The 24733-nt window shown below is 40.3% G+C and overlaps 1 protein-coding gene across 8 annotated transcripts in view; it reads left to right on the forward strand.

Moving 5' to 3' along the window:
- The window catches only part of LOC124037577 (receptor-type tyrosine-protein phosphatase eta-like), a 108633-nt gene that overhangs the window by 37922 nt on the left and 45978 nt on the right, over positions 1 to 24733 (forward strand). For 6 of the 8 annotated variants that reach the window (XR_006839213.1, XR_006839214.1, XM_046352413.1 and 3 more), the window contains exons 2-9: positions 1432 to 1447; positions 1653 to 1817; positions 2088 to 2348; positions 6189 to 6449; positions 10288 to 10548; positions 14385 to 14645; positions 18474 to 18734; positions 22568 to 22828. Coding sequence is in view for 6 of the 8 variants with exons in the window: in XM_046352413.1 (XP_046208369.1) it covers positions 1432 to 1447; positions 1653 to 1817; positions 2088 to 2348; positions 6189 to 6449; positions 10288 to 10548; positions 14385 to 14645; positions 18474 to 18734; positions 22568 to 22828 (1747 nt within the window). In the remaining 2 variants the exon portion in view is untranslated. The remainder of the gene's footprint in view (positions 1 to 1431; positions 1448 to 1652; positions 1818 to 2087; positions 2349 to 6188; positions 6450 to 10287; positions 10549 to 14384; positions 14646 to 18473; positions 18735 to 22567; positions 22829 to 24733) is intronic. The other 2 variants (XM_046352417.1, XM_046352418.1) reach the window with 1 other exon arrangement.

A 24733-nucleotide genomic window follows, 5' to 3' on the forward strand; every position in this document is an offset into this window, starting at 1 on the left:
AACGCCAAACAGCAAGCAATGTAGATGTAGAATCATGGTTAAGTTACTGTGACGTTTTAATTTAGTGACATCTACTTGCTAGTTAGGTAGTACAAAATTCACCGCAGATTCCAGGCAACTAACTGCCATTAAGGTAACGTGAAATGTACAGTAACCCCTTAACAGTGCAGGTCTGTATTGTCACATGCTTTGCAAATATGTCAGAACTGACCGTGTGAAAAGAGGTGCTCAACCTTTGACAACATAACAATCAACCACTTAAAGACATGCTCCATTACATTTGGTGACTAGTTAGTATTTTTTAAACCCCCCGCTTTTGGTGGAATTTGTCAATGTGCAGTTCATCCATGCATAATCTATGACCAGAATTACTGTCAATTAGCCACAAAATCCCTAGTTTGAAAGTGACTTTTTATGGAAGCTGTGCTGCGTGATTTTCCCTACATTTCCCCCCATGCGGGCCAGCCACCTATCAATTTGAGTTCCAGCCAATGAGATTCAGACCCTCACCATTTGAGTGACAGCTACAAAATGATTGAAAACAGCACAGTGAGAAAGATGGGGGACCACTTTTGGCTCATGGGCGCTACTTTCAGGAGTACTGGCTAAAAGTATACAACAGATTCCCTTTAAACTGGTACAACACTTCCACTGACGGTTGGCATAAATACACACAATTCAGTAACTTGTTGTTTATTGTACTTTCACTGCAACCAGTAGTCTGTAGTGTATCGTACAATTACAGGATCTTTTTAACAGTGTAGCATTTCATGGAATAAAGGAAACCATGGTGGAAAGGGAAAGAACATGATGGTTTTTCACAATCATCAGAAGTGTAAATAACCCTTCCTGATGTGCAAAAAAATTATATTGTTACACATATCACCCACACCCCTGATAAAGAACCCCTCAAGAGTGTGTGTCGTGACCTGGCTGTCCCAAGGGGACATAGAAAGAGTTTATTCAGGCTGTGGAATATGTAGGAGCCAGAGATTGAGCCACAGGTCCCTGCATTCCTATAACACTGGAGAGAAGAGGTTCTTCCCACCCATAGCCTTAGAGAACCGGTAGCTATACTGACATGTTACGAAATAAACAAGTTATGAAGATGGCTGTTGATGTTTTATCTGATTTTGGATTCCTGACAAAGGGTGCTTCTATGTGTGTGTTTTCTCAAACCTGCTAAACATGCTCAAATGAGGATGCATATTTAGTCTATGTTTGAAAAGTTGTGTAGAGACTATTAGAGCAAGAGAAGAGTCTTGTGTATTACTGCACAGAATCCTAATGTGAAATGTATGAAGGCAGATACTATGTGGCCCTCGATGGCCAAGCCTTGTCGAGACAACTAGTGTTCTGACAACGCTTTTCTGAGACAATTCTGACCTCTACTGGTATGACTGCTAACTGTCCTCCTTTTCTTCCTTACAGTGCTCAGAAGCTCAATGTAAGTATAGTCTTTTCCACTTGTAGAATTTTGAATCTGAAGTAAATATATTATTTAGATAGTTGATTCATAATTTAAAGTACACTTAATTTTAACGTTGCAGAAACATAACCAAGGCACATGTTATTCAAACATGTACGGTATATAATATCCAAATAAGTCCTGATTTTGTTTCCCTCTACCCTGAACTCTCCTACCATTTTAGGCACGCCCTGTACTAATTTCAAAGGTGTTGTAACACACATAGACAGTACTGATCAGGTAGATTCCAACTGCAGCTTGAGCACTGGCAATGCCTCAGTTCCCTCCAACTTAACTACAGTCAATGTCCCGAATAAAAACCAAAACTTCAACTGCTGCTGCACAACAAGTGAGTAATTTACACTAAGAGCTGGTTTTGACCATGATTAAGTCTTATCCTGGACTGAAAATAACTTTCAATGTTGATCCTGACAATATCTCCTTAAACAACTGTGGTTTTTGAAACTGTTGTCTTCTTTCTACTAAATCTTTATGGCACCTCCTTCATGTCTTCCTACCGTATGTTTATGTTCATGGCTCTTACTCACAACACCTACTTCTGTAGTAATTCCAGAAATATGTATTCTCTCTCCCCCACCCACCTCTCTTGCACGCACAGAGCCTGAAGTCATCAGGAACCTTACAGCCTCTGAAATCACAACATCATCTGTGTCTCTGAGCTGGACTGAACCATTGGGAAACAGCTCCTTCTACAGAGTAGAATGGACTGGTGGCAATACCAGTGGCAGTCAGAATACCCCAGAAACCTCTTTTAATGTTACTGCTCTCACTGCTGGAGTGCAGTACCTCTTCACAGTCACTGCAGTGGCTGGAGATAACACAACTGTAGGACAGAGCAAGACAGTTTCTAAGTATACAAGTAAGTAACTCAGATACTTTAGTGTTGGATTGTTTCAATGCCACAGATACTATTTGTATTCATTTATACGTTACTTGTTTGGATCCAAGAACGTGATGATTTGAAAGTTGCCATGTCTTTCTGCAATGAGACATTTCAGAGGATTTTTGCCCAATAGAAATGAATGGTAAATAATGTATTATGTCATCTTGTAGTCACTTTTATTATAAATAAGAATATAATATGTTTCTAAACACTTCTACATTAATGTGGATGCTACCATGATTACAGATAGTCCTGAATGAATTGTGAATAATTATGAGTGAGGAACTTAGATGCACAACATATCATACCCCTCCCTCCAAAAATGCTTACCTCCCCTGTTACTGTAATGGTGAGATGTTAGCATGTCATGGGGGTATGATACTGTATTTATGTATCTGTGACATTCTCACTCATCATTATTCATGATTCATTCAGGATTTTCCATAATCATGGTAGCATCCACATTAATGTAGAAGTGTTAAGAAATACGCTATATATACAAAGGTATGTGGACAACCCTTCAAATAAATGGATTTAGCTATTTCAGCCACACCTGTTGCTGACAGGTACAGTTGAAGTCGGAAGTTTACATACACTTAGATTGGAGTCATTAAAACTTGTATTTCAACCACTCCAAAAATGTCTTGTTAACAAACTACTTTTGGCAAGTCGGTTATGAAATCTACCTTGTGCATGACACAAATAATTTTTCCAACAATTGTTTACAGACAGATTATTTCACTTATAACTCACTGTATCACAATTCCAGTGGGTCAGAAGTTAACATACACTAAGTTGACTGTGCCTTTAAACAGCTTGGAAAATTCCAGAAAATGATGTCATGGCTTTAGAAGCTTCTAATAGGCAAATTGACATAATTTGAGTCACTTGGAGGTGTACCTGTGGATATATTTCAAGGCCTACCTTCAAATACAGTGTCTCTTTGCTTGACATCATGGTAAAATCAAAAGAAATCAGCCAAGACCTCAGAAAACCATTTGTGGACCTCCACAAGTCTGGTTCATCCTTGGGAGCAATTTCCAAACACCTGAAGGTACCATGTTCATCTGTACAAACAATAGTACGCAAGTATAAACACCATGGGACCACGCAGCCGTCATACCACTCAGGAAGGAGACGCGTTCTGTTTCCTAGAGATGAAGTACTTTGGTGCGAAAAGTGTAAATCAATCTCAGAACAACAGCAAAGGACCTTGTGAAGATGCTGGAGGAAATGGGTACAAAACTATCTATATCCACAGTAAAACAAGTCCTATATTGACAGCAAGGAAGAAGCCACTGCTCAAAAACCGCCATTAAAAAAAGCCAGACTATGGTTTGCAACTGCACATGGGGACAAAGATCTTACTTTTTGGAGAAATGTCCTCTGGTCTGATGAAACAAAAATAGAACTGTTTGGCCATAATGACCATTGTTATGTTTGGAGGAAAATGGGGGAGGCTTGCAAGCCAAAGAACACCCCAACCGTGAAGCACGGGGTGGCAGCATCATGTTGTGGGAGTGCTTTGCTGCAGGAGGGACTGGTGCACTTCACAAAATAGATGGCATCATGAGGTAGGAAAATTATGTGGATATAATGAAGCAACATCTCAAGACGTCAGTCAGGAATTTAAATGGACAATGACCCCAAGCACACTTGCAAAGTTGTGGCAAAATGGCTTAAGGACAACAAAGTCAAGGTATTGGAGTGGCCATCACAAAGCCCTGACCTCAATCCCATAGAAAATGTGTGTGCAGAACTGAAAAAGCATGTGTGAGCAAGGAGGCCTGCAAACCTGACTCAGTTACACCAGCTCTGTCAAGAGGAAGGGGCCAATATCCACCCAACTTACTGTGGGAAGCTTGTGGAAGGTACCCAAAATGTTTCACCCAAGTTAAACAATTTAAAGGCAATGCTACCAAATACTAATTGAGTGTATGTAAACGTCTGACCCACTGTGCATGTGATGAAAGAAATAAAAGCTGAAATAAATAATTCTCTCTACTATTATTCTGACATTTCACATTCTTAAAATGAAGTGGTGATCCTAACTGACCTAAGACAGGGCATTTTTACTAGGATTCAATGTCAGGAATTGTGAAAAACTGAGTTGAAATGTATTTGGCTAAGATGTATGTAAACTTCCAACTTCAGCTGAATATAAAATCGAGCACACAGCCATAGACCAACATTGGCAGTAGGAAGGCCTTGCTGAAGAGCTCAGTGACTTCCAACGTGTCATCGTCATAGGATGCCACCTTTCCAACTTATCAGTTAGTCAAATGCCTTCCCTGAGAGACCTGCCCCGGGTCAATTGTAGATGCTGTTATTGTAAAGTGGAAACGCCTAAGAGCAACAACGACTCAGCCGCCAAGTGGTAGTGCACACAAGATAACCCAAGATAGCCTAAGATAACCATGCACAATGCCAAGCGTCTGCTGGAGTGGAGTAAAGCTCGCCGCCATTGGACTCTGGAGCAGTGGAAACATGTTCTCTGGAGTGATGAATCACGCTTCAGCATCTGGCAGTCCGACGGACAAATATAGTTTTGGAGTATGCCAGGAGAACGCTACCTGCCCCAATGCATAGTGCCAACTCTAAAGTTTGGTGGAGGAGGAATAATGGTCTGGGGCTGTTTTTCATTGTTCGGGCCAGGCCCCTTAGTTCCAGTGAAGGGAAATCTCAACACTACAGTATACAATGACATTATAGATGGTTCTGTGCTGCCAACTTCGTCGCAACAGATTGGGGAAGGCCCTTTCCTGTTTCAGCATGACAAAGCCCCTGTGTACAAAGCGAGGTCCATACAGAAATATTTTTTCAAGATCGGTGTAGAAGTATTTGACTGGCCTGACCTCAACCCCATCGAACACCTTTGGGATAAATTGGAACACGAACTGCTAGACAGGCCTCATCGCCCAACATCAGTGCTTGACCTCACTAATGCTCTTGTCGCTGACTGGAAGAAAGTGCCCACAGCAAAGTTCCAAGATCTAGTGGAAAGTCTTCTCAGAAGAGTGGAGGCTGATATAGCAGCAAAGGGGGGGGTCAACTCCATATTAATGCCCATGATTTTGGAATTAGATGTTTGACGAGCAGGTGTCCACTTACTTTTGGTCATGTCGTGTATATTCTATTCTTAGTTACAATAAAAGTGACTCCAAAATGACGTAATACATTAATTATCATTCATTTCTATTAGGCACAAAATAATCTGAAACACAACCAAAACAAATAGTAAATGCATCCAACAAATGTTTAAAGTCACAACCTTGTTCTAGCCATTGTGTGCTCTGAATATGGGACCAAACATTTAGCATTTTACTACTTTAATACACATTTTGGTCCACTAAAATGAGGGTGCGGGGTGTCTATGTACAAAAAAGTGCTGTAATTTCTAAACGGATCATCTGATATGGATGAAAATATCCTCAAATTAAATTTGACTCGTCTGCAAATTTACCTCATTCAAAATGTTGGAGTACAGAGCCAAAACAAAACGAAAATATGTCACTGTCCCAATACTTTTGGAGCTCACTGTATATATTTTATTGTATCATATTTTTTGGAGTGCGGCAACAATTTGCTAAATGAATAGAGGGAAACACTGCATGTTTTGCTTCATATCTTTGTTCAGGACTTCTTGTTTATTTGATGGTATTTTTATCAAAGACTCGTGTTGAGTGACATTTGTTTGGTCGAGATTTACACAAACTCTCTCACAATGTGTGCTGGATTGCACAAGTCAGTCAATGTCAATGTTTGAAGACACTCTATTGTCTTTTGTTCCTCAAACCCCCTTTCTTGCACACACAGAGCCCGCAATCATCAGAAACCTCATGTCCACTGAAATCACAACATCATCTGTGTCTCTGGGCTGGAATGAACCATTTGGAAACAGATCCTTCTACAGAGTAGAATGGACTGATGGCAATACCATTGGCAGTCAGAATACCCCAGAAACCTCTTTTAATGTTACTGCTCTCACTGCTGGAGTGCAGTACCTCTTCACAGTCACTGCAGTGGCTGGAGATAACACAACTGTAGGACAGAGCAAGACAGTTTCTAAGTATACAAGTAAGTAACTCAGACACTTTAGTGTTGGATTGTTTCAATGCCACAGATACTATTTGTATTCATTTATACGTTACTTGTTTGGATCCAAGAACGTGATGATTTGAAAGTTGCCATGTCTTTCTGCAATGAGACATTTCAGAGGATTTTTGCCCAATAGAAATGAATGGTAAATAATGTATTATGTCATCTTGTAGTCACTTTTATTATATAAATAAGAATATAATATGTTTCTAAACACTTCTACATTAATGTGGATGCTACCATGATTACAGATAGTCCTGAATGAATTGTGAATAATTATGAGTGAGGAACTTAGATGCACAACATATCATACCCCTCCCTCCAAAAATGCTTACCTCCCCTGTTACTGTAATGGTGAGATGTTAGCATGTCATGGGGGTATGATACTGTATTTATGTATCTGTGACATTCTCACTCATCATTATTCATGATTCATTCAGGATTTTCCATAATCATGGTAGCATCCACATTAATGTAGAAGTGTTAAGAAATGCGCTATATATACAAAGGTATGTGGACAACCCTTCAAATAAATGGATTTAGCTATTTCAGCCACACCTGTTGCTGACAGGTACAGTTGAAGTCGGAAGTTTACATACACTTAGATTGGAGTCATTAAAACTTGTATTTCAACCACTCCAAAAATGTCTTGTTAACAAACTACTTTTGGCAAGTCGGTTACGAAATCTACCTTGTGCATGACACAAATAATTTTTCCAACAATTGTTTACAGACAGATTATTTCACTTATAACTCACTGTATCACAATTCCAGTGGGTCAGAAGTTAACATACACTAAGTTGACTGTGCCTTTAAACAGCTTGGAAAATTCCAGAAAATGATGTCATGGCTTTAGAAGCTTCTAATAGGCAAATTGACATAATTTGAGTCACTTGGAGGTGTACCTGTGGATATATTTCAAGGCCTACCTTCAAATACAGTGTCTCTTTGCTTGACATCATGGTAAAATCAAAAGAAATCAGCCAAGACCTCAGAAAACCATTTGTGGACCTCCACAAGTCTGGTTCATCCTTGGGAGCAATTTCCAAACACCTGAAGGTACCATGTTCATCTGTACAAACAATAGTACGCAAGTATAAACACCATGGGACCACGCAGCCGTCATACCACTCAGGAAGGAGACGCGTTCTGTTTCCTAGAGATGAAGTACTTTGGTGCGAAAAGTGTAAATCAATCTCAGAACAACAGCAAAGGACCTTGTGAAGATGCTGGAGGAAATGGGTACAAAACTATCTATATCCACAGTAAAACAAGTCCTATATTGACAGCAAGGAAGAAGCCACTGCTCAAAAACCGCCATAAAAAAAGCCAGACTATGGTTTGCAACTGCACATGGGGACAAAGATCTTACTTTTTGGAGAAATGTCCTCTGGTCTGATGAAACAAAAATAGAACTGTTTGGCCATAATGACCATTGTTATGTTTGGAGGAAAATGGGGGAGGCTTGCAAGCCAAAGAACACCCCAACCGTGAAGCACGGGGGTGGCAGCATCATGTTGTGGGAGTGCTTTGCTGCAGGAGGGACTGGTGCACTTCACAAAATAGATGGCATCATGAGGTAGGAAAATTATGTGGATATAATGAAGCAACATCTCAAGACGTCAGTCAGGAATTTAAATGGACAATGACCCCAAGCACACTTGCAAAGTTGTGGCAAAATGGCTTAAGGACAACAAAGTCAAGGTATTGGAGTGGCCATCACAAAGCCCTGACCTCAATCCCATAGAAAATGTGTGTGCAGAACTGAAAAAGCATGTGTGAGCAAGGAGGCCTGCAAACCTGACTCAGTTACACCAGCTCTGTCAAGAGGAAGGGGCCAATATCCACCCAACTTACTGTGGGAAGCTTGTGGAAGGTACCCAAAATGTTTCACCCAAGTTAAACAATTTAAAGGCAATGCTACCAAATACTAATTGAGTGTATGTAAACGTCTGACCCACTGTGCATGTGATGAAAGAAATAAAAGCTGAAATAAATAATTCTCTCTACTATTATTCTGACATTTCACATTCTTAAAATGAAGTGGTGATCCTAACTGACCTAAGACAGGGCATTTTTACTAGGATTCAATGTCAGGAATTGTGAAAAACTGAGTTGAAATGTATTTGGCTAAGATGTATGTAAACTTCCAACTTCAGCTGAATATAAAATCGAGCACACAGCCATAGACCAACATTGGCAGTAGGAAGGCCTTGCTGAAGAGCTCAGTGACTTCCAACGTGTCATCGTCATAGGATGCCACCTTTCCAACTTATCAGTTAGTCAAATGCCTTCCCTGAGAGACCTGCCCCGGGTCAATTGTAGATGCTGTTATTGTAAAGTGGAAACGCCTAAGAGCAACAACGACTCAGCCGCCAAGTGGTAGTGCACACAAGATAACCCAAGATAGCCTAAGATAACCATGCACAATGCCAAGCGTCTGCTGGAGTGGAGTAAAGCTTGCCGCCATTGGACTCTGGAGCAGTGGAAACATGTTCTCTGGAGTGATGAATCACGCTTCAGCATCTGGCAGTCCGACGGACAAATATAGTTTTGGAGTATGCCAGGAGAACGCTACCTGCCCCAATGCATAGTGCCAACTCTAAAGTTTGGTGGAGGAGGAATAATGGTCTGGGGCTGTTTTTCATTGTTCGGGCCAGGCCCCTTAGTTCCAGTGAAGGGAAATCTCAACACTACAGTATACAATGACATTATAGATGGTTCTGTGCTGCCAACTTCGTCGCAACAGATTGGGGAAGGCCCTTTCCTGTTTCAGCATGACAAAGCCCCTGTGTACAAAGCGAGGTCCATACAGAAATATTTTTTAAAGATCGGTGTAGAAGTATTTGACTGGCCTGACCTCAACCCCATCGAACACCTTTGGGATAAATTGGAACACGAACTGCTAGACAGGCCTCATCGCCCAACATCAGTGCTTGACCTCACTAATGCTCTTGTCGCTGACTGGAAGAAAGTGCCCACAGCAAAGTTCCAAGATCTAGTGGAAAGTCTTCTCAGAAGAGTGGAGGCTGATATAGCAGCAAAGGGGGTCAACTCCATATTAATGCCCATGATTTTGGAATTAGATGTTTGACGAGCAGGTGTCCACTTACTTTTAGTCATGTCGTGTATATTCTATTCTTAGTTACAATAAAAGTGACTCCAAAATGACGTAATAAATTAATTATCATTCATTTCTATTAGGCACAAAATAATCTGAAACACAACCAAAACAAATAGTAAATGAATCCAACAAATGTTTAAAGTCACAACCTTGTTCCAGCCATTGTGTGCTCTGAATATGGGACCAAACATTTAGCATTTTACTACTTTAATACACATTTTGGTCCACTAAAATGAGGGTGCGGGGTGTCTATGTACAAAAAGTGCTGTAATTTCTAAACGGATCATCTGATATGGATGAAAATATCCTCAAATTAAATTTGACTCGTCTGCAAATTTACCTCATTCAAAATGTTGGAGTACAGAGCCAAAACAAAACGAAAATATGTCACTGTCCCAATACTTTTGGAGCTCACTGTATATATTTTATTGTATCATATTTTTTGGAGTGCGGCAACAATTTGCTAAATGAATAGAGGGGAAACACTGCATGTTTTGCTTCATATCTTTGTTCAGGACTTCTTGTTTATTTGATGGTATTTTTATCAAAGACTCGTGTTGAGTGACATTTGTTTGGTCGAGATTTACACAAACTCTCTCACAATGTGTGCTGGATTGCACAAGTCAGTCAATGTCAATGTTTGAAGACACTCTATTGTCTTTTGTTCCTCAAACCCCTTTCTTGCACACACAGAGCCCGCAATCATCAGAAACCTCATGTCCACTGAAATCACAACATCATCTGTGTCTCTGGGCTGGAATGAACCATTCGGAAACAGATCCTTCTACAGAGTAGAATGGACTGATGGCAATACCAGTGGCAGTCAGAATACCCCAGAAACCTCTTTTAATGTTACTGCTCTCACTGCTGGAGTGCAGTACCTCTTCACAGTCACTGCAGTGGCTGGAGATAACACAACTGTAGGACAGAGCAAGACAGTTTCTAAGTATACAAGTAAGTAACTCAGACACTTTAGTGTTGGATTGTTTCAATGCCACAGATACTATTTGTATTCATTTATACGTTACTTGTTTGGATCCAAGAACGTGATGATTTGAAAGTTGCCATGTCTTTCTGCAATGAGACATTTCAGAGGATTTTTGCCCAATAGAAATGAATGGTAAATAATGTATTATGTCATCTTGTAGTCACTTTTATTATAAATAAGAATATAATATGTTTCTAAACACTTCTACATTAATGTGGATGCTACCATGATTACAGATAGTCCTGAATGAATTGTGAATAATTATGAGTGAGGAACTTAGATGCACAACATATCATACCCCTCCCTCCAAAAATGCTTACCTCCCCTGTTACTGTAATGGTGAGATGTTAGCATGTCATGGGGGTATGATACTGTATTTATGTATCTGTGACATTCTCACTCATCATTATTCATGATTCATTCAGGATTTTCCATAATCATGGTAGCATCCACATTAATGTAGAAGTGTTAAGAAATGCGCTATATATACAAAGGTATGTGGACAACCCTTCAAATAAATGGATTTAGCTATTTCAGCCACACCTGTTGCTGACAGGTACAGTTGAAGTCGGAAGTTTACATACACTTAGATTGGAGTCATTAAAACTTGTATTTCAACCACTCCAAAAATGTCTTGTTAACAAACTACTTTTGGCAAGTCGGTTACGAAATCTACCTTGTGCATGACACAAATAATTTTTCCAACAATTGTTTACAGACAGATTATTTCACTTATAACTCACTGTATCACAATTCCAGTGGGTCAGAAGTTAACATACACTAAGTTGACTGTGCCTTTAAACAGCTTGGAAAATTCCAGAAAATGATGTCATGGCTTTAGAAGCTTCTAATAGGCAAATTGACATAATTTGAGTCACTTGGAGGTGTACCTGTGGATATATTTCAAGGCCTACCTTCAAATACAGTGTCTCTTTGCTTGACATCATGGTAAAATCAAAATAAATCAGCCAAGACCTCAGAAAACCATTTGTGGACCTCCACAAGTCTGGTTCATCCTTGGGAGCAATTTCCAAACACCTGAAGGTACCATGTTCATCTGTACAAACAATAGTACGCAAGTATAAACACCATGGGACCACGCAGCCGTCATACCACTCAGGAAGGAGACGCGTTCTGTTTCCTAGAGATGAAGTACTTTGGTGCGAAAAGTGTAAATCAATCTCAGAACAACAGCAAAGGACCTTGTGAAGATGCTGGAGGAAATGGGTACAAAACTATCTATATCCACAGTAAAACAAGTCCTATATTGACAGCAAGGAAGAAGCCACTGCTCAAAAACCGCCATAAAAAAAGCCAGACTACGGTTTGCAACTGCACATGGGGACAAAGATCTTACTTTTTGGAGAAATGTCCTCTGGTCTGATGAAACAAAAATAGAACTGTTTGGCCATAATGACCATTGTTATGTTTGGAGGAAAATGGGGAGGCTTGCAAGCCAAAGAACACCCCAACCGTGAAGCACGGGGGTGGCAGCATCATGTTGTGGGAGTGCTTTGCTGCAGGAGGGACTGGTGCACTTCACAAAATAGATGGCATCATGAGGTAGGAAAATTATGTGGATATAATGAAGCAACATCTCAAGACGTCAGTCAGGAATTTAAATGGACAATGACCCCAAGCACACTTGCAAAGTTGTGGCAAAATGGCTTAAGGACAACAAAGTCAAGGTATTGGAGTGGCCATCACAAAGCCCTGACCTCAATCCCATTGAAAATGTGTGTGCAGAACTGAAAAAGCATGTGTGAGCAAGGAGGCCTGCAAACCTGACTCAGTTACACCAGCTCTGTCAAGAGGAAGGGGCCAATATCCACCCAACTTACTGTGGGAAGCTTGTGGAAGGCTACCCAAAATGTTTGACCCAAGTTAAACAATTTAAAGGCAATGCTACCAAATACTAATTGAGTGTATGTAAACATCTGACCTACTGTGCATGTGATGAAAGAAATAAAAGCTGAAATAAATAATTCTCTCTACTATTATTCTGACATTTCACATTCTTAAAATGAAGTGGTGATCCTAACTGACCTAAGACAGGGCATTTTTACTAGGATTCAATGTCAGGAATTGTGAAAAACTGAGTTGAAATGTATTTGGCTAAGATGTATGTAAACTTCCAACTTCAGCTGAATATAAAATCGAGCACACAGCCATAGACCAACATTGGCAGTAGGAAGGCCTTGCTGAAGAGCTCAGTGACTTCCAACGTGTCATCGTCATAGGATGCCACCTTTCCAACTTATCAGTTAGTCAAATGCCTTCCCTGAGAGACCTGCCCCGGGTCAATTGTAGATGCTGTTATTGTAAAGTGGAAACGCCTAAGAGCAACAACAGCTCAGCCACCAAGTGGTAGTGACACACAAGATAACCCAAGATAGCCTAAGATAACCATGCACAATGCCAAGCGTCTGCTGGAGTGGAGTAAAGCTCGCCGCCATTGGACTCTGGAGCAGTGGAAACATGTTCTCTGGAGTGATGAATCACGCTTCAGCATCTGGCAGTCCGGACAAATATAGTTTTGGAGGATGCCAGGAGAACGCTACCTGCCCCAAAGCATAGTGCCAACTCTAAAGTTTGGTGGAGGAGGAATAATGGTCTGGGGCTGTTTTTCATTGTTCGGGCTAGGCCCCTTAGTTCCAGTGAAGGGAAATCTCAACACTACAGTATACAATGACATTATAGATGGTTCTGTGCTGCCAACTTCGTCGCAACAGATTGGGGAAGGCCCTTTCCTGTTTCAGCATGACAAAGCCCCTGTGTACAAAGCGAGGTCCATACAGAAATATTTTTTTTCAAGATCGGTGTAGAAGTATTTGACTGGCCTGACCTCAACCCCATCGAACACCTTTGGGATAAATTGGAACACGAACTGCTAGACAGGCCTCATCGCCCAACATCAGTGCTTGACCTCACTAATGCTCTTGTCGCTGACTGGAAGAAAGTGCCCACAGCAAAGTTCCAAGATCTAGTGGAAAGTCTTCTCAGAAGAGTGGAGGCTGATATAGCAGCAAAGGGGGTCAACTCCATATTAATGCCCATGATTTTGGAATTAGATGTTTGACGAGCAGGTGTCCACTTACTTTTGGTCATGTCGTGTATATTCTATTCTTAGTTACAATAAAAGTGACTCCAAAATGACGTAATAAATTAATTATCATTCATTTCTATTAGGCACAAAATAATCTGAAACACAACCAAAACAAATAGTAAATGCATCCAACAAATGTTTAAAGTCACAACCTTGTTCCAGCCATTGTGTGCTCTGAATATGGGACCAAACATTTAGCATTTTACTACTTTAATACACATTTTGGTCCACTAAAATGAGGGTGCGGGGTGTCTATGTACAAAAAAGTGCTGTAATTTCTAAACGGATCATCTGATATGGATGAAAATATCCTCAAATTAAATTTGACTGTCTGCAAATTTACCTCATTCAAAATGTTGGAGTACAGAGCCAAAACAAAACGAAAATATGTCACTGTCCCAATACTTTTGGAGCTCACTGTATATATTTTATTGTATCATATTTTTTGGAGTGCGGCAACAATTTGCTAAATGAATAGAGGGGAAACACTGCATGTTTTGCTTCATATCTTTGTTCAGGACTTCTTGTTTATTTGATGGTATTTTTATCAAAGACTCGTGTTGAGTGACATTTGTTTGGTCGAGATTTACACAAACTCTCTCACAATGTGTGCTGGATTGCACAAGTCAGTCAATGTCAATATTTGAAGACACTCTATTGTCTTTTGTTCCTCAAACCCCTTTCTTGCACACACAGAGCCCGCAATCATCAGAAACCTCATGTCCACTGAAATCACAACATCATCTGTGTCTCTGGGCTGGAATGAACCATTTGGAAACAGATCCTTCTACAGAGTAGAATGGACTGATGGCAATACCATTGGCAGTCAGAATACCCCAGAAACCTCTTTTAATGTTACTGCTCTCACTGCTGGAGTGCAGTACCTCTTCACAGTCACTGCAGTGGCTGGAGATAACACAACTGTAGGACAGAGCAAGACAGTTTCTAAGTATACAAGTAAGTAACTCAGATACTTTAGTGTTGGATTGTTTCAATGCCACAGATACTATTTGTATTCATTTATACGTTAATTGTTTGGATCCAAGAACGTGATGATTTGAAAGTTGCCATGTCTTTCTGCAATGAGACATTTCAGATGATTTTTGCCCAATAGAAATGAATGGTAAATAATGTATTATGTCATCTTGTAGTCACTTTTATTATAAATAAGAATATAATATGTTTCTAAACACTTCTACATTAATGTGGATGCTACCATGATTACAGATAGTCCTGAATGAATTGTGAATAATTATGAGTGAGGAACTTAGATGCACAACATATCATACCCCTCCCTCCAAAAATGCTTACCTCCCCTGTTACTGTAATGGTGAGATGTTAGCATGTCATGGGGTATGATACTGTATTTATGTATCTGTGACATTCTCACTCATCATTATTCATGATTCATTCAGGATTTTCCATAATCATGGTAGCATCCACATTAATGTAGAAGTGTTAAGAAATGCGCTATATATACAAAAGTATGTGGACAACCCTTCAAATAAATGGATTTAGCTATTTCAGCCACACCTGTTGCTGACAGGTACAGTTGAAGTCGGAAGTTTACATACACTTAGATTGGAGTCATTAAAACTTGTTTTCAACCACTCCAAAAATGTCTTGTTAACAAACTACTTTTGGCAAGTCTGTTACGGAATCTACCTTGTATGACACAAATAATTTTCCAACAATTGTTTACAGACAGATTATTTCACTTATAACTCACTGTATCACAATTCCAGTGGGTCAGAAGTTAACATACACTAATTGACTGTGCCTTTAAACAGCTTGGAAAATTCCAGAAAATGATGTCATGGCTTTAGAAGCTTCTAATAGGCAAATTGACATAATTTGAGTCACTTGGAGGTGTACCTGTGGATATATTTCAAGGCCTACCTTCAAATACAGTGTCTCTTTGCTTGACATCATGGTAAAATCAAAAGAAATCAGCCAAGACCTCAGAAAACCATTTGTGGACCTCCACAAGTCTGGTTCATCCTTGGGAGCAATTTCCAAACACCTGAAGGTACCATGTTCATCTGTACAAACAATAGTACGCAAGTATAAACACCATGGGACCACGCAGCCGTCATACCACTCAGGAAGGAGACGCGTTCTGTTTCCTAGAGATGAAGTACTTTGGTGCGAAAAGTGTAAATCAATCTCAGAACAACAGCAAAGGACCTTGTGAAGATGCTGGAGGAAATGGGTACAAAACTATCTATATCCACAGTAAAACAAGTCCTATATTGACAGCAAGGAAGAAGCCACTGCTCAAAAACCGCCATAAAAAAAGCCAGACTATGGTTTGCAACTGCACATGGGGACAAAGATCTTACTTTTTGGAGAAATGTCCTCTGGTCTGATGAAACAAAAATAGAACTGTTTGGCCATAATGACCATTGTTATGTTTGGAGGAAAATGGGGGAGGCTTGCAAGCCAAAGAACACCCAACCGTGAAGCACGGGGGTGGCAGCATCATGTTGTGGGAGTGCTTTGCTGCAGGAGGGACTGGTGCACTTCACAAAATAGATGGCATCATGAGGTAGGAAAATTATGTGGATATAATGAAGCAACATCTCAAGACGTCAGTCAGGAATTTAAATGGACAATGACCCCAAGCACACTTGCAAAGTTGTGGCAAAATGGCTTAAGGACAACAAAGTCAAGGTATTGGAGTGGCCATCACAAAGCCCTGACCTCAATCCCATAGAAAATGTGTGCAGAACTGAAAAAGCATGTGTGAGCAAGGAGGCCTGCAAACCTGACTCAGTTACACCAGCTCTGTCAAGAGGAAGGGGCCAATATCCACCCAACTTACTGTGGGAAGCTTGTGGAAGGTACCCAAAATGTTTCACCCAAGTTAAACAATTTAAAGGCAATGCTACCAAATACTAATTGAGTGTATGTAAACGTCTGACCCACTGTACATGCGATGAAAGAAATAAAAGCTGAAATAAATAATTCTCTCTACTATTATTCTGACATTTCACATTCTTAAAATGAAGTGGTGATCCTAACTGACCTAAGACAGGGCATTTTTACTAGGATTCAATGTCAGGAATTGTGAAAAACTGAGTTGAAATGTATTTGGCTAAGATGTATGTAAACTTCCAACTTCAGCTGAATATAAAATCGAGCACACAGCCATAGACCAACATTGGCAGTAGGAAGGCCTTGCTGAAGAGCTCAGTGACTTCCAACGTGTCATCGTCATAGGATGCCACCTTTCCAACTTATCAGTTAGTCAAATGCCTTCCCTGAGAGACCTGCCCCGGGTCAATTGTAGATGCTGTTATTGTAAAGTGGAAACGCCTAAGAGCAACAACGACTCAGCCGCCAAGTGGTAGTGCACACAAGATAACCCAAGATAGCCTAAGATAACCATGCACAATGCCAAGCGTCTGCTGGAGTGGAGTAAAGCTTGCCGCCATTGGACTCTGGAGCAGTGGAAACATGTTCTCTGGAGTGATGAATCACGCTTCAGCATCTGGCAGTCCGACGGACAAATATAGTTTTGGAGTATGCCAGGAGAACGCTACCTGCCCCAATGCATAGTGCCAACTCTAAAGTTTGGTGGAGGAGGAATAATGGTCTGGGGCTGTTTTTCATTGTTCGGGCCAGGCCCCTTAGTTCCAGTGAAGGGAAATCTCAACACTACAGTATACAATGACATTATAGATGGTTCTGTGCTGCCAACTTCGTCGCAACAGATTGGGGAAGGCCCTTTCCTGTTTCAGCATGACAAAGCCCCTGTGTACAAAGCGAGGTCCATACAGAAATATTTTTTTAAGATCGGTGTAGAAGTATTTGACTGGCCTGACCTCAACCCCATCGAACACCTTTGGGATAAATTGGAACACGAACTGCTAGACAGGCCTCATCGCCCAACATCAGTGCTTGACCTCACTAATGCTCTTGTCGCTGACTGGAAGAAAGTGCCCACAGCAAAGTTCCAAGATCTAGTGGAAAGTCTTCTCAGAAGAGTGGAGGCTGATATAGCAGCAAAGGGGGGGTCAACTCCATATTAATGCCCATGATTTTGGAATTAGATGTTTGACGAGCAGGTGTCCACTTACTTTTGGTCATGTCGTGTATATTCTATTCTTAGTTACAATAAAAGTGACTCCAAAATGACGTAATACATTAATTATCATTCATTTCTATTAGGCACAAAATAATCTGAAACACAACCAAAACAAATAGTAAATGCATCCAACAAATGTTTAAAGTCACAACCTTGTTCTAGCCATTGTGTGCTCTGAATATGGGACCAAACATTTAGCATTTTACTACTTTAATACACATTTTGGTCCACTAAAATGAGGGTGCGGGGTGTCTATGTACAAAAAAGTGCTGTAATTTCTAAACGGATCATCTGATATGGATGAAAATATCCTCAAATTAAATTTGACTCGTCTGCAAATTTACCTCATTCAAAATGTTGGAGTACAGAGCCAAAACAAAACGAAAATATGTCACTGTCCCAATACTTTTGGAGCTCACTGTATATATTTTATTGTATCATATTTTTTGGAGTGCGGCAACAATTTGCTAAATGAATAGAGGGGAAACACTGCATGTTTTGCTTCATATCTTTGTTCAGGACTTCTTGTTTATTTGATGGTATTTTTATCAAAGACTCGTGTTGAGTGACATTTGTTTGGTCGAGATTTACACAAACTCTCTCACAATGTGTGCTGGATTGCACAAGTCAGTCAATGTCAATGTTTGAAGACACTCTATTGTCTTTTGTTCCTCAAACCCCTTTCTTGCACACAGAGCCCGCAATCATCAGAAACCTCATGTCCACTGAAATCACAACATCATCTGTGTCTCTGGGCTGGAATGAACCATTTGGAAACAGATCCTTCTACAGAGTAGAATGGACTGATGGCAATACCATTGGCAGTCAGAATACCCCAGAAACCTCTTTTAATGTTACTGCTCTCACTGCTGGAGTGCAGTACCTCTTCACAGTCACTGCAGTGGCTGGAGATAACACAACTGTAGGACAGAGCAAGACAGTTTCTAAGTATACAAGTAAGTAACTCAGACACTTTAGTGTTGGATTGTTTCAATGCCACAGATACTATTTGTATTCATTTATACGTTACTTGTTTGGATCCAAGAACGTGATGATTTGAAAGTTGCCATGTCTTTCTGCAATGAGACATTTCAGAGGATTTTTGCCCAATAGAAATGAATGGTAAATAATGTATTATGTCATCTTGTAGTCACTTTTATTATAAATAAGAATATAATATGTTTCTAAACACTTCTACATTAATGTGGATGCTACCATGATTACAGATAGTCCTGAATGAATTGTGAATAATTATGAGTGAGGAACTTAGATGCACAACATATCATACCCCTCCCTCCAAAAATGCTTACCTCCCCTGTTACTGTAATGGTGAGATGTTAGCATGTCATGGGGTATGATACTGTATTTATGTATCTGTGACATTCTCACTCATCATTATTCATGATTCATTCAGGATTTTCCATAATCATGGTAGCATCCACATTAATGTAGAAGTGTTAAGAAATGCGCTATATATACAAAGGTATGTGGACAACCCTTCAAATAAATGGATTTAGCTATTTCAGCCACACCTGTTGCTGACAGGTACAGTTGAAGTCGGAAGTTTACATACACTTAGATTGGAGTCATTAAAACTTGTATTTCAACCACTCCAAAAATGTCTTGTTAACAAACTACTTTTGGCAAGTCGGTTACGAAATCTACCTTGTGCATGACACAAATAATTTTTCCAACAATTGTTTACAGACAGATTATTTCACTTATAACTCACTGTATCACAATTCCAGTGGGTCAGAAGTTAACATACACTAAGTTGACTGTGCCTTTAAACAGCTTGGAAAATTCCAGAAAATGATGTCATGGCTTTAGAAGCTTCTAATAGGCAAATTGACATAATTTGAGTCACTTGGAGGTGTACCTGTGGATATATTTCAAGGCCTACCTTCAAATACAGTGTCTCTTTGCTTGACATCATGGTAAAATCAAAAGAAATCAGCCAAGACCTCAGAAAACCATTTGTGGACCTCCACAAGTCTGGTTCATCCTTGGGAGCAATTTCCAAACACCTGAAGGTACCATGTTCATCTGTACAAACAATAGTACGCAAGTATAAACACCATGGGACCACGCAGCCGTCATACCACTCAGGAAGGAGACGCGTTCTGTTTCCTAGAGATGAAGTAATTTGGTGCGTGTAAATCAATCTCAGAACAACAGCAAAGGACCTTGTGAAGATGCTGGAGGAAATGGGTACAAAACTATCTATATCCACAGTAAAACAAGTCCTATATTGACAGCAAGGAAGAAGCCACTGCTCAAAAACCGCCATAAAAAAAAGCCAGACTATGGTTTGCAACTGCACATGGGGACAAAGATCTTACTTTTTGGAGAAATGTCCTCTGGTCTGATGAAACAAAAATAGAACTGTTTGGCCATAATGACCATTGTTATGTTTGGAGGAAAATGGGGGAGGCTTGCAAGCCAAAGAACACCCCAACCGTGAAGCACGGGGGTGGCAGCATCATGTTGTGGGAGTGCTTTGCTGCAGGAGGGACTGGTGCACTTCACAAAATAGATGGCATCATGAGGTAGGAAAATTATGTGGATATAATGAAGCAACATCTCAAGACGTCAGTCAGGAATTTAAATGGACAATGACCCCAAGCACATTTGCAAAGTTGTGGCAAAATGGCTTAAGGACAACAAAGTCAAGGTATTGGAGTGGCCATCACAAAGCCCTGACCTCAATCCCATAGAAAATGTGTGTGCAGAACTGAAAAAGCATGTGTGAGCAAGGAGGCCTGCAAACCTGACTCAGTTACACCAGCTCTGTCAAGAGGAAGGGGCCAATATCCACCCAACTTACTGTGGGAAGCTTGTGGAAGGTACCCAAAATGTTTCACCCAAGTTAAACAATTTAAAGGCAATGCTACCAAATACTAATTGAGTGTATGTAAACGTCTGACCCACTGTACATGCGATGAAAGAAATAAAAGCTGAAATAAATAATTCTCTCTACTATTATTCTGACATTTCACATTCTTAAAATGAAGTGGTGATCCTAACTGACCTAAGACAGGGCATTTTTACTAGGATTCAATGTCAGGAATTGTGAAAAACTGAGTTGAAATGTATTTGGCTAAGATGTATGTAAACTTCCAACTTCAGCTGAATATAAAATCGAGCACACAGCCATAGACCAACATTGGCAGTAGGAAGGCCTTGCTGAAGAGCTCAGTGACTTCCAACGTGTCATCGTCATAGGATGCCACCTTTCCAACTTATCAGTTAGTCAAATGCCTTCCCTGAGAGACCTGCCCCGGGTCAATTGTAGATGCTGTTATTGTAAAGTGGAAACGCCTAAGAGCAACAACGACTCAGCCGCCAAGTGGTAGTGCACACAAGATAACCCAAGATAGCCTAAGATAACCATGCACAATGCCAAGCGTCTGCTGGAGTGGAGTAAAGCTTGCCGCCATTGGACTCTGGAGCAGTGGAAACATGTTCTCTGGAGTGATGAATCACGCTTCAGCATCTGGCAGTCCGACGGACAAATATAGTTTTGGAGTATGCCAGGAGAACGCTACCTGCCCCAATGCATAGTGCCAACTCTAAAGTTTGGTGGAGGAGGAATAATGGTCTGGGGCTGTTTTTCATTGTTCGGGCCAGGCCCCTTAGTTCCAGTGAAGGGAAATCTCAACACTACAGTATACAATGACATTATAGATGGTTCTGTGCTGCCAACTTCGTCGCAACAGATTGGGGAAGGCCCTTTCCTGTTTCAGCATGACAAAGCCCCTGTGTACAAAGCGAGGTCCATACAGAAATATTTTTTAAAGATCGGTGTAGAAGTATTTGACTGGCCTGACCTCAACCCCATCGAACACCTTTGGGATAAATTGGAACACGAACTGCTAGACAGGCCTCATCGCCCAACATCAGTGCTTGACCTCACTAATGCTCTTGTCGCTGACTGGAAGAAAGTGCCCACAGCAAAGTTCCAAGATCTAGTGGAAAGTCTTCTCAGAAGAGTGGAGGCTGATATAGCAGCAAAGGGGGTCAACTCCATATTAATGCCCATGATTTTGGAATTAGATGTTTGACGAGCAGGTGTCCACTTACTTTTAGTCATGTCGTGTATATTCTATTCTTAGTTACAATAAAAGTGACTCCAAAATGACGTAATAAATTAATTATCATTCATTTCTATTAGGCACAAAATAATCTGAAACACAACCAAAACAAATAGTAAATGAATCCAACAAATGTTTAAAGTCACAACCTTGTTCCAGCCATTGTGTGCTCTGAATATGGGACCAAACATTTAGCATTTTACTACTTTAATACACATTTTGGTCCACTAAAATGAGGGTGCGGGGTGTCTATGTACAAAAAAGTGCTGTAATTTCTAAACGGATCATCTGATATGGATGAAAATATCCTCAAATTAAATTTGACTCGTCTGCAAATTTACCTCATTCAAAATGTTGGAGTACAGAGCCAAAACAAAACGAAAATATGTCACTGTCCCAATACTTTTGGAGCTCACTGTATATATTTTATTGTATCATATTTTTTGGAGTGCGGCAACAATTTGCTAAATGAATAGAGGGGAAACACTGCATGTTTTGCTTCATATCTTTGTTCAGGACTTCTTGTTTATTTGATGGTATTTTTATCAAAGACTCGTGTTGAGTGACATTTGTTTGGTCGAGATTTACACAAACTCTCTCACAATGTGTGCTGGATTGCACAAGTCAGTCAATGTCAATGTTTGAAGACACTCTATTGTCTTTTGTTCCTCAAACCCCCTTTCTTGCACACACAGAGCCCGCAATCATCAGAAACCTCATGTCCACTGAAATCACAACATCATCTGTGTCTCTGGGCTGGAATGAACCATTTGGAAACAGCTCCTTCTACAGAGTAGAATGGACTGATGGCAATACCAGTGGCAGTCAGAATACCCCAGAAACCTCTTTTAATGTTACTGCTCTCACTGCTGGAGTGCAGTACCTCTTCACAGTCACTGCAGTGGCTGGAGATAACACAACTGTAGGACAGAGCAAGACAGTTTCTAAGTATACAAGTAAGTAACTCAGACACTTTAGTGTTGGATTGTTTCAATGCCACAGATACTATTTGTATTCATTTATACGTTACTTGTTTGGATCCAAGAACGTGATGATTTGAAAGTTGCCATGTCTTTCTGCAATGAGACATTTCAGAGGATTTTTGCCCAATAGAAATGAATGGTAAATAATGTATTATGTCATCTTGTAGTCACTTTTATTATAAATAAGAATATAATATGTTTCTAAACACTTCTACATTAATGTGGATGCTACCATGATTACAGATAGTCCTGAATGAATTGTGAATAATTATGAGTGAGGAACTTAGATGCACAACATATCATACCCCTCCCTCCAAAAATGCTTACCTCCCCTGTTACTGTAATGGTGAGATGTTAGCATGTCATGGGGGTATGATACTGTATTTATGTATCTGTGACATTCTCACTCATCATTATTCATGATTCATTCAGGATTTTCCATAATCATGGTAGCATCCACATTAATGTAGAAGTGTTAAGAAATGCGCTATATATACAAAAGTATGTGGACAACCCTTCAAATAAATGGATTTAGCTATTTCAGCCACACCTGTTGCTGACAGGTACAGTTGAAGTCGGAAGTTTACATACACTTAGATTGGAGTCATTAAAACTTGTATTTCAACCACTCCAAAAATGTCTTGTTAACAAACTACTTTTGGCAAGTCGGTTACTTAAGTCTACCTTGTGCATGACACAAATAATTTTTCCAACAATTGTTTACAGACAGATTATTTCACTTATAACTCACTGTATCACAATTCCAGTGGGTCAGAAGTTAACATACACTAAGTTGACTGTGCCTTTAAACAGCTTGGAAAATTCCAGAAAATGATGTCATGGCTTTAGAAGCTTCTAATAGGCAAATTGACATAATTTGAGTCACTTGGAGGTGTACCTGTGGATATATTTCAAGGCCTACCTTCAAATACAGTGTCTCTTTGCTTGACATCATGGTAAAATCAAAATAAATCAGCCAAGACCTCAGAAAACCATTTGTGGACCTCCACAAGTCTGGTTCATCCTTGGGAGCAATTTCCAAACACCTGAAGGTACCATGTTCATCTGTACAAACAATAGTACGCAAGTATAAACACCATGGGACCACGCAGCCGTCATACCACTCAGGAAGGAGACGCGTTCTGTTTCCTAGAGATGAAGTACTTTGGTGCGAAAAGTGTAAATCAATCTCAGAACAACAGCAAAGGACCTTGTGAAGATGCTGGAGGAAATGGGTACAAAACTATCTATATCCACAGTAAAACAAGTCCTATATTGACAGCAAGGAAGAAGCCACTGCTCAAAAACCGCCATAAAAAAAAGCCAGACTACGGTTTGCAACTGCACATGGGGACAAAGATCTTACTTTTTGGAGAAATGTCCTCTGGTCTGATGAAACAAAAATAGAACTGTTTGGCCATAATGACCATTGTTATGTTTGGAGGAAAATGGGGGAGGCTTGCAAGCCAAAGAACACCCCAACCGTGAAGCACGGGGTGGCAGCATCATGTTGTGGGAGTGCTTTGCTGCAGGAGGGACTGGTGCACTTCACAAAATAGATGGCATCATGAGGTAGGAAAATTATGTGGATATAATGAAGCAACATCTCAAGACGTCAGTCAGGAATTTAAATGGACAATGACCCCAAGCACACTTGCAAAGTTGTGGCAAAATGGCTTAAGGACAACAAAGTCAAGGTATTGGAGTGGCCATCACAAAGCCCTGACCTCAATCCCATTGAAAATGTGTGTGCAGAACTGAAAAAGCATGTGTGAGCAAGGAGGCCTGCAAACCTGACTCAGTTACACCAGCTCTGTCAAGAGGAAGGGGCCAATATCCACCCAACTTACTGTGGGAAGCTTGTGGAAGGCTACCCAA

Source organism: Oncorhynchus gorbuscha, linkage group LG06 (assembly GCF_021184085.1).
Source record: "Oncorhynchus gorbuscha isolate QuinsamMale2020 ecotype Even-year linkage group LG06, OgorEven_v1.0, whole genome shotgun sequence".
Lineage (NCBI taxonomy): Eukaryota > Metazoa > Chordata > Actinopteri > Salmoniformes > Salmonidae > Oncorhynchus > Oncorhynchus gorbuscha.